This window comes from Prunus avium, chromosome 2, assembly GCF_965620075.1.
Source record: "Prunus avium chromosome 2, drPruAviu1.hap1.1, whole genome shotgun sequence".
In the NCBI taxonomy this organism is placed as follows: Eukaryota; Viridiplantae; Streptophyta; class Magnoliopsida; order Rosales; family Rosaceae; genus Prunus; species Prunus avium.
Window position 1 is genome coordinate 11167162 of NC_142285.1, and position 17531 is coordinate 11184692.

General features: G+C 38.8%; 1 protein-coding gene across 1 annotated transcript; it reads right to left on the reverse strand.

The window, feature by feature from the left end:
• Positions 1-10738: 10738 nt before the first annotated feature.
• LOC148296500 (uncharacterized) lies at positions 10739-13872 on the reverse strand. The gene is made up of 3 exons (XM_088248545.1): positions 12789-13872; positions 11840-12516; positions 10739-11182 (listed from the first exon to the last, which is right to left on the reverse strand). The coding sequence occupies exons 1-3, from the start codon at positions 13870-13872 to the stop codon at positions 10739-10741; spliced, it is 2205 nt and encodes a 734-aa protein (XP_088104671.1).
• Between the last annotated feature and the right edge of the window lie 3659 nt (positions 13873-17531).

Below are 17531 nucleotides of genomic sequence, written 5' to 3' on the forward strand. Positions count from 1 at the left end.
ACTCCGAGTCTAGCTTATGTAGGATAACTTTTAAATCGTTTATCTTCTGTTGAACTTTATTTTTCGTTTGTAAGGCTGGAGGTCATTGATGTTAATTGCATGAAATTTACTTGTGCATGCTTCCAGTTGAGATGTATAAATGTGTTTTAACAGGTTGAAAATTTTGGGAAATGTCCATTTTTCAGGGGAGATTTTGTCAAAATTTCGGCTGAACGTCTCGTCTCTTTTAGTAAGTGGGCCTGGCATCAGTACGATGTCGAAAATATCACAGGATTCGTCTCCGATTTCGAGGAATTCGGGTCAGGTCCTGTCAACTTGGTATCAGAGCATTAGGTTCATTTTTCTTCGACTTTCACGCTTCTTTTGCATCCTTGAAACTAATGACTTCTTTGTTTCTTTCATATAGAACTCTGCCGCCTCGACATAGTAGGCCGAGAATTCATTTTCCCGATCTCCATTACTACCACCTTTTGGTGAGAAAGCTGGTGAGAATGAGTTGGACTTGTGTGATAAGTTCATAATTTCATACATTTGCAAGCCTTCTTTACTTAGTGATTTTGTTTAGTTTCTCTTATTTTGAATCACATACCTCTGTTTGTGTGTTTTGCAGGTTAAGATAGCAAGAGATCACATTTGATGCAATCCATGCATGTTTTGGGCTGATTGGGATGAGAGGAATATGAGCTTAAAGATAAACCCAATTTGGGCCATACTCGTTGTTAATCCAGTTTCGTAGGTCATCTTGCAGGCCTCATTTCAGCAACCTACATAGTTCATATGAGGATACATTCTTGATAGAAGTTGTTCCAATGAGTGTCTACTGTAACATATCCAAATTTCAGCCCCATTGGATAACTTTGGAGCCCTCAGCACGTCAAAGACCCAGCCGAGTTCACAGAAAAGTCAAAGTTGGCTGCCATCACATTTAATGTGGTTACATCCTTGGAGCCATGTGCTACACTTAAGAGCAGCCAAACATGGGAGACAAATCAGCTTGGGAACTGAGAAAGATGAACAAAAGTCAAGCTTGCCATCAAGACACCAAGAGTAGTCCACCAAAAGCATTTATTGGACAGCTAAAGCAGTTGGCATTTATTGGGCAGCTGAGGTAGTTGGGCAGCAACTAAGAGAGGTGTGTCTCAGACTTTGAAGTATAACCTCCTTCCGGAAACAATCCACAGATGCATGATGCTTCTCCAACCAATCCATTCCCAGGATAATGTCGAGGTCGACCAAATCCAAGGGAATCAAATTGGCTTCCAACACTGCATCACCCACTTGGACATAACAATCTCTGAATACCATGTTCGTAAAGAGAACGTCACATGTAGGTAAGGAAATACTAAAGCTTCCGACGATAGGCGTAGGTCTAACACTTGCATATGGTACGAAATTACGTGCAATGAATGAGTGTGTGGCCTCGAAATCTATCAAAGTACCCAAAAATAGGAATCATACCAATGATGACATCAGGTGTGGCATGCGCCTCCTACTGGGTCATGGAGAATACACAGGCTTGAGTAGAACAATGCTTAGACTGACCCCTCTGGTCTGTACCACCTCGTCCATGGAAGGTGGACTGAACCCCACTCCTAGATGAAGAACCTGCCACAGAAGAAGATGCGCCACTCTGACTTTGGCTCTAGCCTCGACTACCTTGCCCTTGATGGGCCCCAGTCTCCTGCCTTACGGCACCACCAAGAGAGAGAACAGGACACTCACTCTTAAAGTGCCCCTCTTGACCGCAATTGAAACAACTTGCACTTCTGGCTGGGACCACCACTCTGTCAAAGCTGTGGGCAATCCTTCCTAAAATGTCCCACCTATCCACAATTATGATAGGTGGTGCCCATCTGTCGAGAAGGATCCCTGGCTGTACTGGCCCATCGACTGCTGCCTAGAATGCTGCCTCCAAGCTGGCTTAGGCCCAGATCTCCCATTACTAGAACTGGACCCACGTCTTCTAAACCATCCATTGCCTGCTGAACTGGAGCTGGATCCGCCCCTCTTTGATGGACCCTGACTTGGTCCACAAAGCCCAGATGCATCCCTGCGATGCGTACTTGCACCCGCACTCAACTTCTTCGCCACTGTCCACTACTTAAGCCAGTGCCCTCCTAGTAGGATAAGTGGTGGCAGTTACCACTGCCTAAACAACCAGCCCTCCTCAAAGCGTCTACATTTCTCTTTCTTGTTGGGTATCAACTTCAGGGCGAACCGGGATAATTCGTTGAACTTGTGCTCGTATTCCAACACGGATATCGATCCATGTTTTAGGTGTAAGAACTCAAACTTCTTTGCATTTCACTACGATTGCGAGTAAAATTGCTCAAAGAAAACATGTTGGAACTCTGCCCAAGTAATGGCAGTAAGGTCGACATAACCCCTATGGACCGTCTTCCACCAGTGATACACGTTCCTCTTCAGGAAGAAGGCTGCCAGCCGAACTCGATCTCCATCAGGGCACTGTAGGACCTTAAACATTCTCTCGATGTCAGTTAGCCAATTCTCCGCACTACCAAAGAACTCATGTGCTCCCAACTCCTTGATTCTTTTGATATCGGAGCCTTCAGTGTTATGTGTCCCTTGTAGAGCCCTAGTGACAGTCCGAGTGAACTGGTCGAGTACATGATGCAACGTTGAGCCTATTCATAACAACTAAAATGAGTTATTAAATCCAACTTTAATTCTCGCAAGTGCATGAACCGTTTATAGTATAACTTATGTAAATATGAGGTCGATCCCACGGAGAATGGTAACTTGGTTCCAAGTTAAATTACTTAGAATGCAGCAAAAAAGAAAAACAAGGAAACAAACAAATGGCAAGGTTGAATTCAACAATGGCTCTTGCTAATTACTCAAGGTCTAGGACAGAATCCTAGCACCACACACGCACTCGAAATAGGGGGTTTTGTTGTTGAAATGAAGACAAGAAAGTGAAAAGAAAGTGCTGGAAAGTAAACACTGGCAGCACTGAACAAGTTGTGAAACAATGATTGAGAGGTGTTAGAGCCTTGGAATCCACCACTAGTCTTCCTATCCAAGTTATGAATGCATAAAAATTGATTCAAGCTTCATCAACAATAGATTATTGCATACAAAGCCTATGGTATCTAGGTCAGGATGCATGATTCTCCTAAGGCATGTTATTGTGCATGGTATCTACACAACACAGGATCTCTAATATGCAAACTAAGCATGGTAACTACTTAGAATAAATCATACAAGAGTCATTAAGGTCATTGAAAGTATGATAATCACACAAGTCCTAGAACATGGTATCTGTCCTAGTCAACCTATGGTTATTAACCCCTTGAATAATTCTTAGGCCATCCATGTGTTGCTTGTGAAAGGAGAGTAGAATTGGTGAATCTTAACCCCTTCCCAACCTATGCTAGATGCATAAAATCCTAGTTAGCTACTCCAAGAAAACATACATCAAACACATAATAAACTGGAGATTAACAACTTGATAATGAAAGCAAAGAAATCAATTAACTATAAAATCATCCATAACATTGAATATTCATGACTAGGGCTTCATCTACATAAAATAAGAAATACATAGATAGAACAAAGAGAAGAGAACAAATAGTTTGTGGCAACAAGGTAGTTCCCAGGACAGCTCCAAGCTCTCCCTCCTTTGCAACTAGCTCTCTTCTCTCTTTGTGGTGAATGATGGAATCTGAATGTGTATAAGTAATAAATGAAATGAATGTATGTGTGTATGAGAGTAATGGATGAAATGAATGTCTATCCCTTAAATGAGTGTGCAGCTCTGTATTTATAGAGTGCCAAATTCGTCCTCCCTTTTGGCTGGTGAAGCAGACCTCTCTTAGCTGCTGCCCAACTGCTTTAGCTGTCCAATAAATGCCAACTGCTTTAGCTGCCCAATAAATGCTTTTGGTGAACTATTCTTGGTCTCTTCATGGCAAGCTTGACTTTTGTTTATCTTTCTGTGTTCCCAAGCTGATTGGTCTCCCATGTTTGGCTGCTCTTAAGTATAGCACATGACTCTAGGAATGTAGCCACATTAAATGTGATGGCAACCAACTATGACTTTTCTGTGAACTTGGTTGGGTCTTTGACGTGCTGAGGGCTCCAGATTTATCCAATGGGGCTGAAATGAGGCCTGCAAGATGACCTTTTTAACTGGATTGACAAGGAGGGTGGCCCAAATTGGGTCTGTCTTTAAGCTCATATTCCTTTCATCCCAATCAACCCAAAACAAGCATGGATTGCATCAAATGTGATCTCTTGCTGTCTTAACCTACAAAACATACAAACAGAGGTAAGTGACTCAAAATAAGAGAAATTAAGCAAAAAAGGCTTGCAAATGTATGAAATTATGAACTTATCACGCAAGTCCAGCTCGTTCTCACCAGCTTGCTCATTGACAGGTGGTAGTGATGGAGATGGGGGTGGTGATAAAGGTGGAGGTTGTGTAGGTTCCCCAATCTCGGGAAACGCCTAATTTGCGTAATCTGATCGACGGTCAACGATAACCAAATTCAAAAGCATACGTCGTGCTCGGGACGACATGAGGATCATTTAAGGACCCAATGGCCCGCCACAAAGTGGCCATGTGTAGCCACAAGTACTGGCAGCATGTGGGTGTCCAGAGTAATTCCGGCGATCGGAAAATCTCTAAACTGCTGGTCAAGACCTATATCGGCCGAACCTTTGCGTTTTTCGACGACAAGTGCGGTGGTTGACGACGACTAAGGAGTGGGATGTTGAGAGGAGGTGAAGGTGGTTCTTTTGGTATCGGCCTTGTGGCCGGAGGTGGGTGGTGGCGACGGCGGTGGTCCAAAAATCGCTGGTTGCAAAAACTAGAGGGGGGTCTGTTGTGCATGTGAGAGAGAGAGAGAAAAAAAGAAATTTTGGTTTTTAAAATCCCATTTCGAAATATTTTTTATTATTCCACTAGGCTTATGTAGTTTGTAACTTCTTCGTTTCAACTCCGATTTGAGCCCACTACGTGTCTATGAACTCGTACTGACACGATCTACGCAATAGTATCATTCAATTCCCCAAAATTCTTCTGAATTAAAAGTGACCAAAATACCCCTACCTTCGAGGGCAAAATTTTAAATTTTAAATTAAACGAATAATTAAAATTTGGGTCGGGATGTTACATTTTTAATCAATTTTAAGCTTACGTGTGGAAGGTAGTGTGGAGATGTAGAGAATAAATCAAACATACAAAGCCAAAACCAAGGAAAATAGGATAACAAAATTAGAAGCGACATCATTAAATTTTGCAAACTTACACAGATGCAGAAAGGTAGTAGTGCTTTAACAGAAGCTGTGCAACGGCACTTGGGAAATAAACACTCAAACTTAAAACACTAAAAAATACAAACAGTTTGTTTTTGGCTTTTGAGGCAATATTTTTTGAGATGTGTAACTGAGTGGAAGTCCCCAATTTAAAGCATCGGGGATATTGACATGTCAATCAGGGACATGAAGTCACAAAGCAGCTTACAGTAGAGCGGCATCTTCACTTTAATGATTATGGCTGATCTTTCACGCAAATGGCCAAAAGAAAAAGGCAAACTTTTACAAAAGTAAAGTGAAAGCAAAGTTAAAGTAGAAACATCTTGCATCAACAAGAGAAAAAGTAAAGTTAAAGCAAAAGTAAAATGCTTTAAAACAAAATTACAATAAATACAAATTGTCTTCTTATGAGACAAAATATTACTAGGGCCCACCATGAAGATCTGGATGACAATTGTCTAGCATATCTTTGTTTGCAAAGGGATCGACCTCATCTTCAGGCTGAGTGGCAGATGCTGATGCCATGGAATCGTCATCGTGATCAAGAATCTCGAGAACTTTCTTTTTCAAGTCCTCTTTCGATTAAGTTGAGCTTGGCTGGTCTATTAATAGTTGTAACCTTGAAGAGACTCAAACTAGCAGAAGAAGTGGCCAAAGGTTGAGCAACAGTAGGATCAAAAGATGGGATGAGCGTCGAGGTCATCTTGGCAGGGGCCAAGTGATCTTTAGTGAATTTATCCCACCATCTGATCAAGATACTACAGACTAAATTAAGGATATAAGTCCATTTATCATAAACGTCTTCTGAAATAACATACTCCAATTTTAGTATCTAGGGTAGTTCATACATTATCATGAACCACATAAATAATGTCCTTTCATCAAGCTGAAAAATATTGAAGGGATAACCTTCCTCCCTTGAATAAGCCTTGTCTTTTCTATGGAACTCTTCTGATTGAAACCAAGTCTGTTAATATTGTTCATCGTCATAGGGGTGAAAATACCAGTATGATAGCATTCTCAAAAATGCAAATTCTAAATGTCATCTCCTTGGAAGAATGGGGTCTTAGCCCTAAATGGGCCAAAAGATTTATCCAGCCTGAAATTAGGCCATATTCATATAATTTCTGAGACTATAAAAAAAGCGTGGGAATATGTCTTATGTTTTCAAAATCAAAATTATTCTCAATCTTGGTTTATCCAGTTTAAGCTTCGAGCTCTGAAAGAACTCCCTAATTGGTTCAAGAGCCTTTTTCTTATTTGGGGTTCTACTATGGAATACCTTCCTCTTGAAATTAAGGAATCTTTTCAAATGAAATTTTGTAAATGAAACAAAAATCATCTTGATGAAAGGACATATTTATGTGGTTCATGATAATATATGAACTACTCTGGATACTAAAAAGGGAGTATGTTATTTTTGGAAAACGTTGATGATGAATAGACTTATATCCCTAATTTAGTCGATAGTATCTTGATCAAATGGTGGGATAAATTCACTAAAGATCACTTGGCCCCCACCAAGATCACTTCGACACTCATCCCATCTTTTGACCCTGTTGCTGCTCAACCTTTGGCCACTTGTTCTGCTAGTTTGAGTGTCTCTCAAAGGTAACAACTGTTAATAGACTAGTGTTGTGTAAATAGTGCTGCACCAAAATGGATTAAGCTGCATCCTCAACTTGTGATACTCGCAAGTGCACGAGCCATTCGGTAGTATAGCGTATGTAAGTGCGAGGTCGATCCCACGAGGATTGGTGATTGAATGATCCAATTCATTTTTCCTACAAAAAACAGAAATGAAAAAGAAAGGAAATAAATAAAACAAGGAAGAAAGAAAATAACTAACTCAAGCAGATAAGTTCCCAAGTTCAATTAGATTAACGGATTGATTCTAGCTAATGTATGATTAAGCCATGGTGTGTGGTCATAACCTTGTGTTCCTAATTCCCTAATTTGATCATTTGTTGTCTAACCTAAAATTAAGCATTAGGAACCCATTAAGCATAGAAGAACAATTTAAACAACCAAGCATGTATCTAATCCTTGTTGTCGAATGTCCATACATACTCTTCCTATTCATAGTTCAATTCGAATTAAAGCATGGTGTATACTCTTAATTCAAACCAAGATAGCTAACATGCAAGCCTTAATGGTGATCAATCATTCAAACTAGCATATTAACTTATAAGCATAATGAATAAGAACATGAACCATAATTGAAACTTGGAAACTAATCAAACTTGAGACTAAAGAAAAGAATTTACATAATGAAAAGTAAAGTGGAACTAAGAAAAACTTAAGGAAAATTTCAACACAAAAGATTTCATTACAACAATTGAAAACTAGAAAGAGAAACTAAGAGAATTTGAGGGAGAGAAGGGAAGGGAGCTCTAGAGAAGTGTTTGAGAGCTCCTCCCCTTGGGGTGTGTTTACAAGCTTAGAGAACTTCCCTATTTATAGGCCTAGGGGAAGTGAAAATCTGAATTCAATATGGCTAATGCATACAACACTTGTTTTATAAAATCTGAAATGGTTGATGCACTTGTATTAGAAAATCTAAATTGGGTGATGCACTTGTATTAGAAAATCTTGAATTGGTTGATGCACTTCACCAATAGATCCCACCAGCAGCCCTAGCTCATCTTCATGTCACCATGACCAAGCTTCCAACCAGAAATGATAGCTCATACCTAGCTCACCATGACCAAGCATCCAACCAGCACATGCTGAGGTCAGCATGACCAGCAACTTCAAGGGCTTACAACTTGGGCTTCCCTTAAGCAAATTAAGACTTTAAGCACTCCAACTTGAAGTTCAGAATGTCTTCTTTCCAGCCATATATCATTTGGGCCAATACAAGGTCGGAGGAGGAAGTTAAGGTCAAAACAAATTGCTAACTCATTTTTGCTCGCTGACAAAATCCATCCTGAGCATGGTTCTGTGTTTGCTAGGTAACAGACTCCATATTTCTCCAATGGGGCTGAATTTTGGATATGTTATAGTATACACCCATTGGAACAACTCTCATGAAGAATGTTGCCTCATCCGAGCTATGTAGGTTGCTGAAACAAAGCTTGCAATATGACCTACGAAACTGGACTGGCAGGGGGCTGTAGCCAAAATGAGTTTGTCTTTAAGCTCTTCATCGATTCATCCAAATTAGGCCTTAACATGCTTGAATTGCATGAATTATGCTCTCTTGCTCTTTTTGCCTACAAAACACACAAAGAGAGGCAAATAACATAGAAATCTAGGAAACTAAGCAAAAGAAGTAAGTAAATTTGGGCATGTATATGTATGAAATTATGAGCTTAACAACTAGCTAGGCTCAACTTCATCGAAAGAGGACTTGAAAAATAAAGTTCTCGAGATTCTTGATCTCGATGATGATTCCATGGCATCAGCATCTGCTACTTAGCCTGAAGATGAGGTCGATCCCTTTGCAAATGAAGATATGCTAGACAATTGTCATCCAGATCCTTATGGTAGGCCTCAGTAATCATCTGTCTAATAAGAAGACAATTTGTACTTATTGTAATTTTGCGTTAAAACATTTTGCTTTTGTTTTAACTTTACTTTTCCTCTGGTTAATGCATGATGCTTCTGCTTTACCTTTGCTTTTACTTTACTTTTGTAAAAGTTTGCTTTTTTATTTTGGTCGTTTGCAAGAAAAATCAGCCAGAATCATTAAAGTGAAGATGTCGCTCTACTGTAGGCTGCTTTGTGACTTCCTGTCTCTGATTGACACGTTAACAGCCCTGAGGCTTTAAATTGGGGACTTCTCCTCAGTTGCGCATCATTGAAAAATATCGCCTCAAAAGCCAAAAATAAACTGTTTGTATTTTTGAGTGTTTAAGCACTACTGCCTTTCTCCTCAGTTACATAGATACAAATATTCTGCAAAGCTTCTGTTAAAGCACTACTGCCTTTATGCATCTATGTAAGTTTGCAAAATTTAATGATATCGTTTCTAATTTCGTAATACTCTTTTCCTTGGTTTTGGCTTTGTATGTTTGAGTTCCTTTTAATTGTTTTATTTATTCTCTACGTCTCCACACTACCTTCCACACGTAAGCTTAAAATTGATTAAAAATTTTGTTCTTAAGAGGCTGGGCCAATATCTAGTATCAGAGCCAAAATTCCCCGAGAGAATTGTTAGGTTGAAGGTTTTAACTAAGGTTTGCAAGTCTAATCTTCTGGTTTTTCTGTCAAGTTTCCTTACCCAAGATATGTGACATAGATACACTGCTGGCATACAAGACTTTTCAAATTTTAGACAGCCAAAATTCAAGTGCAAAAGTAGTAAACTGACATACATAAAGTGTGGATCTTGCAGATCAGAAAACACTCACCAAGAGTACCGAGGCTTTTAGATTACAAAAACTGTTATAAAAATAAAATAATCTGAGTATGGAAATTACCACTGAATATTGGGAGTAGAATTGTATTTAGCTCTTGTGGTTTTTACACTGACAGAACTTTCTTCCTTTGATAGAACTCTTCTAAGATAGAGCTCTCACACTCTCAGATTTCTCACACTCTCTCTCTCTCTCTCTCTCTCTCTCTAATTTCTCTCTGAATTGGTTGTGCATTTTACAACTGAAGAGGAAGCCTATTTATAGGCAATTAGAATGGCCTCCCATGAATACATCTTCAAAATTTTCTCCCAACATCATCATTCATCTTTTGACTATCATTTTCTTATTTTCTTTGTGTGGGCTCCACCATACTCTTTACAACACTCTCCCTTGGAGACCACATGTCCCTAGATTGGTTACCTCATTAAAACCTTGCTTGGAAAAACCCAATGGGAAAAAACCCAAGCAAAAGAAAAAGAGTACAACTTTATTTGGGACATAAGGGTAATGTTAAATGCGCTCATGTTGCCTCGTTAAAACCTTGTTAGGAAAAACTCAGTGGGAAAAACCCTAGTCGAAGGAAAAAGAGTACAACGCGCATATGTCCCATGTTAGAGGACTCTTGAATGCTCCCCCTGATTTGGCATGCTCCAATTTGATTGCTTGCAGAGTTGGCGTAATCCGAGGCCATACACTAGCTTTTGGAATGTACATTTTGGCAAAGATTTGGTGAAGAGATTTGCCAGGTTATGGCTTGAACGGATTTGTCTGACTTTAATTTTTTGACTCTTCTGAAGCTCATGTGTGTAGAAAAACATTGGTGATATGTGCTTAGTCCTGTCACCCTTGATGTATCCTCCTGTGGTTTGAGCAATACAAGCTGCATTGTCCTCATTCAAGATGGTTGGAGTGTCCGTTGCTGAGGGTAGGGCATATGTGCTTCAGATGTGATGAATCACCGACCTTAACCAAACGCATTCACAACTAGCTTCATGGAGGGCAAGTATTTCTGAGTGATTGGAAGATGTGGCTACCAACGTTTGTTTCGTTGAGCGCCATGATATTGCAGTTCCTCCACATGTGAATACATACCCAGTTTATAAGCGTCCTTGATGTGGATAAGAGAGATATCCTGCATTGCCATATCCAACAATACTTGGGGCATTGGTCGATTCACTGGAATAGAATAAGCCCAGGTCTGTTGTTCCACGAAGATATCGCAGAATATGTTTGATGCCGGTCCAATGTCGGCTTGTTGGAGCAGAGCTGTATCTTGCTAACAAATTTACTGAAAATGCTATGTATGGTATGGTACATTGCGCTAAGTACAATAAAGCACCTATTGCACTAAGATATGGTACTTCTAGACCAAGGACCATTTCATCATCCTCTTTTGGACGATATGGATCTTTCTTAGTGTCAAGCGACCGAACGACCGTAGGAGTGCTAAGTGGATGGGCTTTATCCATGCCAAACCGCTTTAATACTTTTTCAGTATAAGTTGATTGATGCACCAAAATTCCATTAGCACTGTGCTCAATCTGTAAGCCAAGACAATATTTTGTCTTTCCAAGGTCTTTCATCTCAAACTCGCATTTGAGATAATCAGTAGTCTTTTGGAGCTCTTTAGAAGTTCCAATTAGATTCATGTTGTCGACATATACTGCAATTATCGCAAATCCAGACTCTGATTTCTTAATAAACACACATGGGCAAATAGGATCATTTGTGTATCCTTCCTTTAGTAAATATTTACTGAGATGATTGTACCACATTTGCCCAGATTGTTTTAGCCCATATAATGATCTTCTCAATTTAATTGAGAACATGGCCCGTGGTTTATTCCTGGCTGCTTCAGGCAGCTTAAGTCCTTCCGGGACTGTCATGTATATGTTTGTATCCAACTCTCCATACAGATATGCGGTAATGACATCCATAAGTCTCATTTCATGTTTTTCTAAACCGCCAAGCTTATCAAGTAACGGAACATAATTGCGTCTATTACTGGAGAGTATGTTTCCACATAATCAATTCCAGGCCTTTGTGAAAAACCTTGAGCAACAAGTCGCGCTTTATACCTCGCGATCTCATTTTTCTCATTGTGCTTTCTTGTAAATACCCACTTGTAACCTACAGGGTTCACATTGGGTGGAGTTGGAACAATAGGTCCTCCTTTTTTCCAAAGAATTTAATTGTACCTGGATTGCATCTTTCCACTTAGGCCAATCTTGCCTCTGTGTGCATTCATCAATAGAGGACGGCTCAATATCATCATCTTTTATGATCTCAGTAGCCACTGAGAATGCAAATATATCATCGATGATCATCTCGTTTCTATTCCACAATTCATTGGTGGATGTATAATTTATGGAGATTTCTTGACTTTCAGGTACAGCTGCCACTTCAGGGCCACTTGTCTCACCAACGACATTTTCCTTTTCAGGAAGTACTTGTCCCTCTTGGGGGGCATTTGAATTATGAATTGTGAGCTCTCTATTTATTTCATTTGGATTCATTTTGGCCATCAACTTCCTCTTTCGAGGAACTGAGTCCTTTGAGCCAAGTGGTCTGCCACGCTTCAGGCGTGCAACATATGAGCAATTTGCTGGCACATTGCTTTGTCCATTATAAACATCAATCCTTGCAGGTGCATTTGCAGCTGGGATATGTGATTTTGTCACCTTTGTTTCATCATTAAATGCATCTGGCATCTGATTTGCAATACTTTGGAGGTGAACGATCCTTCTCACTTCATTTTTGCATTGAGCAGTACAAGGATCGAAATGATACAAAGTGAGTACATCCCACGATAATTCACGTCGTTCTTCAGGAACGAGTTTGCCTTGTTGTTCTTTAGGAACATATTTTTCTCCCCCTAATAATGGGAAAATTGTCTCATCAAAATGACAATCCGCAAACCGTGCGGTAAAGATATCACCCGTCAGGGGCTCCAGATATGTGATGATAGATGGTGAATCAAAACCAACCTAAATTCCCAATCTGCGTTGAGGGCCCATCTTAGTACGTTGGGGTGGTGCAAAAGGCACATATACCGCACAACCAAAACTCTTAAATGTGAAACGTTTGGTTGATTGCCCAACACAAGTTGTACTGGAGAATATTGATTATTGGCAACGGGCCTCAAACGCACAAGTGATGCTGCATGTAAAATGGAATATCCCCAAGCTGAAACTGGCAACTTTGTCTTCATTAGCAAAGTGCGAGCTATCAATTGAAGACGCTTAATTAAAGCTTTTGCCAAGCCATTTTGAGTATGAACATGAGGAACAGGATGTTCAATGTCAATGCCTAGCGACATGTAGTAGTCATCAAAAGTCTGAGATGTAAATTCACCAGCATTATCGAGTCTAATTAACTTAATGGGATAATATGGGAATTGGGCTCGTAATTTAATTATCTGAACCAAGAGCGTAGCAAATGCCATATTCCGAGTGGACAACAGGCAAACATGTGACCATCGGGTAGATGCATCCACCAAGACCATAAAGTTCCGAAATGGTCCACAGGGAGGATGAATAAGCCCACAAATGTCCCCTTGGATTCTCTGTAAAAATGATGGGGATTCAACGTCAACCTTTGGTTGTGATGGTCTGATCACCAACTTCCCTTGTGAACAAGCTTGGCAAGAGCAGTCACTTGATAATATAATGTGTTTTGTCAACAAGGGATGTCCTTTAGAGTTGGTGATGATCCTACTCCTCATAGTGGATCCAGGATGACCCAACCGGTCATTCCAAAGCTTAAAAGTATTTGAGTCAATGGATTTCTGGTCCATGACACTATGTGCCTCAATTGTCTGTATGGTTGTATAATACAACCCTGATGAAAGTGCACAAAGCTTCTCCAGTATACGCTTCTGGGTATCACTGGAAGTAATGCAAAGATATTCCATGTTTTCCACATTCTTTGTTTCAACATGGTAGCCATTCAAACGTATATCTTTGAAACTCAACAGATTCCTTCTGGAGTTAGATGAATACAAGGCATCTTGAATGGATAGTATTGTTCCATTTGGTAACATAATTTGGGTTGCTCCTGAGCCTTCAATCAGATCTGCATGACCTGATATAGTTGTTACCTTTGCTTTTGTAAGCATCAAGTTTGAGAAATACTTTTGATCTTGAAGGATCGTATGAGTAGTCACACTGTCTGCGATACAAATATCTTTGCTAGAGCTCTTGTTTTGGGAGCATCCATAATTTATATCCATGCCTTCAAATAAATTAAATAAGTTGGATTAATAAACAATTATTCAATATAAAGAAAAACACTGCCACTTTTATTGGATTGAAATGAAAATTAAAAACAGTACTTCAGATAATACAAATGGTGCATTTAGTCTAATTCGGACCCATAAACTTCATTCCCTCTTTCAATTACAAAAATTGGAAATATCTAGATGCGTCATGTCTAACAGACGCAATATTTCCGATAGGCCATCTGTGGCTGGCGGATCTGGTATAACATGATCAATGTAATTTGTCTCCACTTTCCTGTTCTTAAGTGAAGATTGATAAAGATCCGCCAAATGCTCCGGCGTACAACATGTATGCGCCCAATGTCCCTTTGCACCATATTTGTGACAAGCGCCTTCAACATTTCTAGGCATATGGTTTGTCTGTGCTTTCCCCTTAATTCAGGATGCATTTTTGCTGCTCGTGGATGGCTTGCCCCTTGGACCCAAGCCATATGAATGGGCACCACGGTTTGCAATAATATCTTAAGGGTTGTCCATTTAATTGTTGGAACTTCAGGTTCTCAATACTGTTAGATTTTGAACTTCAGGCCAAAATCACATATTCTCATAGTGTGGACATTTTTATAATTTCCTGTACATATTTCGGGACTTCAGGCTTAATATATTTTTGAACTTCAGGCCCAAAAATATCTTGCATATTTTACCCGAAACTTCAGGCTCAGGATTTGAGACATTAAGCCATTTCTTAATAGGAACTTCAGGCCCTATAATTGTTTGAGGAACTTCAGGCCCTCATTATTCATGTATATTAACTGATGATTAAAATAAAGTGCTATAAATAAATTTTTTGGTATGGACGATAAACCCGCACCATACTTTAAATGAAAGTAAACATGCAATAGAGTAAATCCATAAAGTAAATTGCTTGTTGTATGGGGGTTAATTCCGCATCATACTTTAAATAAAAGTAAATGTGTAATAAAGTAAATTGCTTGCTGTATAAGGGTTAATTCCGCATCATACTTTAAATCAAAGTAAATGTGTGATAAAGTAAACGTGCTAGTATGGGCACTAATTCTGCTCCATACTTTTAAAAAATAAAGGCAATTGTGTGGACGATAAACCCGCGCCACACTTTTAAATAAATGCTGCTGTATGGGTAATAAACCTACACCATACAATAAATGCGCAGTAAATGCGGGGATAAAACCACCACCTAATATATATGAAGTATATATTAGGCTTATTTACTGTAGTGCCCCCTGAAACTTCGGTCAAATCTCACTTTACCCCCCCCAAATTAAAGTTAAAATGACCCACTTTCATCTATTGACCGAAGTTTGGTGACTTACTTTACCCCCTGCCAACAACTCCATCAAAAATTATGTTAAATCTGATGACGTGGCATGAGTGTTTTTGTAATTTCATACACATGAATCATTAAACTAATTGATTGGGTGAGATGGATACCACATGGAATTAAAACTTAATTAAAAATTCTTCATTGTTTAAATTAATTAAAAAAAATTAAAATCAAAATATATAAAATAATAAAATAACAAAAAAAATTAGAAAAAGTAACCAAAAAAAATACAAAAACAAACCCAGGCCATCTCATCCTCCCAACCCCATCCTAATTCTCCCCCATCTCATCCTTCAGATTCTCTCTCTCTCTTCACCTAAGGAATCTTTCATCTTTTATTTTCCCCTTCTTTGTTTCTTTGATTACAAACTTCTATTCTGGCTACTGCTTTTATGTCCAGCAATCTCTCTATCAGCCTCTCTCTCTCTGCCCACAAAGAGCCTAGATTCAAATCTAGGTTAGGGTCGTTGCTCTCTCTCTCTCTCCCCGTTTTGCACACAGAAGACAATGTCGTACGTAGACCCAGTTTGCTGAAACAAATTTAGAAGAGTCCGCTGGCGGCCATGGGGTTGCTGGGTGATGCAGTAGGTATCATTGGTGGTGGTGTGTGGGGATGGGAGAAACACAGTGGGCATTTGATTTTAAATTAAAATATTGACCTGGTTTGGGGGGTTTGAAGAAACAAAGAAAGAGACTTGGAGAGAGAGGAAAATATAGGGGTTGGGTGGCTTGGGAACTGATCTCCACTGAAATTTTGTTTTGCTTTTGCTTTGTTCCTCCTAGCAGAGAGATTAGAGATCAAATTATGATGGAGGAGGTTGGTGGGTGGCGAGGATTGTTGCGGCTGGGGGAGTGATTGAGTTTGGGTACGGTTTTTAATTATTAGAATATATATTTTTTAATTTTGTTATTTTTAATTATTAGAATATTTAATTATATGTTTATCTATGTGGAGGTGGGCTCAACTTGCCATGTCACCCAATTAATTAGTTTAATGATTCGTGTATGAAATTACAAAAACACTCTGCCACGTCATCAGATTTAATAGAGTTTTTGATGGAGTTGACGACATGGGGTAAAATGAGTCACAAAATCTCGGTATAGGGATGAAAGTGGGCCATTTTACCTTTGGGGGGTAAAGTGAGATTTGACCGAAGTTTCAGGAGGCACTACAGTAAATAAGCTTATATATTATATATTGTGGGCAATATAACTACGCCACTATTCAAGATATAACAAGATGGGTTTTAAAACCACACCATCATTTTTATTATGATAATATGTGTTACAACGTGATGGGTAATGAAATTACACCACAATAAAATAACAGGATGAGGTATAAAAAAATCGCATCACTCCAAATTACAGTACGAAAAAGTAAATTAAACAAACATGAATGAAACAACATAAAAATTGTGAGAATACAAAAAGGAAAGTTTGCATGTCGTCGTAGTAGTAAAGTGAGAGGAGACATAGAAATAACCACATAGTGTTGAGTTGAGAAAATTTATAAGTAAAAAGAGACTATCGTGTTGATAACATGTTATAAAAATAAAATAATATGAGTATGAAAATTACCACTGAATATTAGGAGTAGAATTGTATTTAGCTCTTGTGGTTTTTACACTGACAGAACTTTCTTCCACTGATAGAATTCTTCTAAGATAGAGCTCTCACACTCTCAGATTTCTCACGCACTCTCTCTCTAATTTCTCTCTGAATTGGTTGTGCATTTTACAACTGAAGAGGAAGCCTATTTATAGGCAATTAGAATGGCCTCCCGTGAATACATCTTCAAAATTTTCTCCCAACATCATCATTCATCTTTTGACTATCATTTTCTTATTTTCTTTGTGTTGGCTCCACCATACTCTTTACAACAAAAATAGAGTTCTTTTTCTCCAAACAAAAATATCTTAAAACAAAGGAAAGAAGAAAATGGAGTAACAATTTCACAACAATCTTTTAAAGAAACAATGAGATTGACAATGATTATGGTTCCAAAACAATACTAGGCATTAAATTAACACATAAATGTGGAGAAAAATACGAAGAGCAGAGAGAGAGAGAGAGAGATCGTAAATAATACTTCAGCCAAGAAAAATCTCAACTCCTACACAAATCACAAGCAGATAAAGAAAAATGATATCAACATATATTCCTATTAAATTACAATAACATATCAATAAAACACCAAAAAAAATCAATATAACAGCAATACCATAGCAATAAAAAAACAATACCACTACAATACAACCGCAATAAAATCACAATACGATTGCAAGCAAATCAACAATGCTACCTCACT

What these genes read in the sequence shown, in the direction of transcription:
- LOC148296500 (XM_088248545.1), bottom strand. Translation starts at nt 13,872, where the DNA reads ATGGATATAAATTATGGATGCTCCCAAAACAAGAGCTCTAGCAAAGAT. An exon ending in ACATGCAGCATCACTTGTGC is followed by an intron (nt 12,517 to 12,788) that starts GTTTGAGGCCCG and finishes TCCCATTATTAG; the next exon opens with GGGGAGAAAAATATGTTCCT. An exon ending in AGTGGAAAGATGCAATCCAG is followed by an intron (nt 11,183 to 11,839) that starts GTACAATTAAAT and finishes CTTGGCTTACAG; the next exon opens with ATTGAGCACAGTGCTAATGG.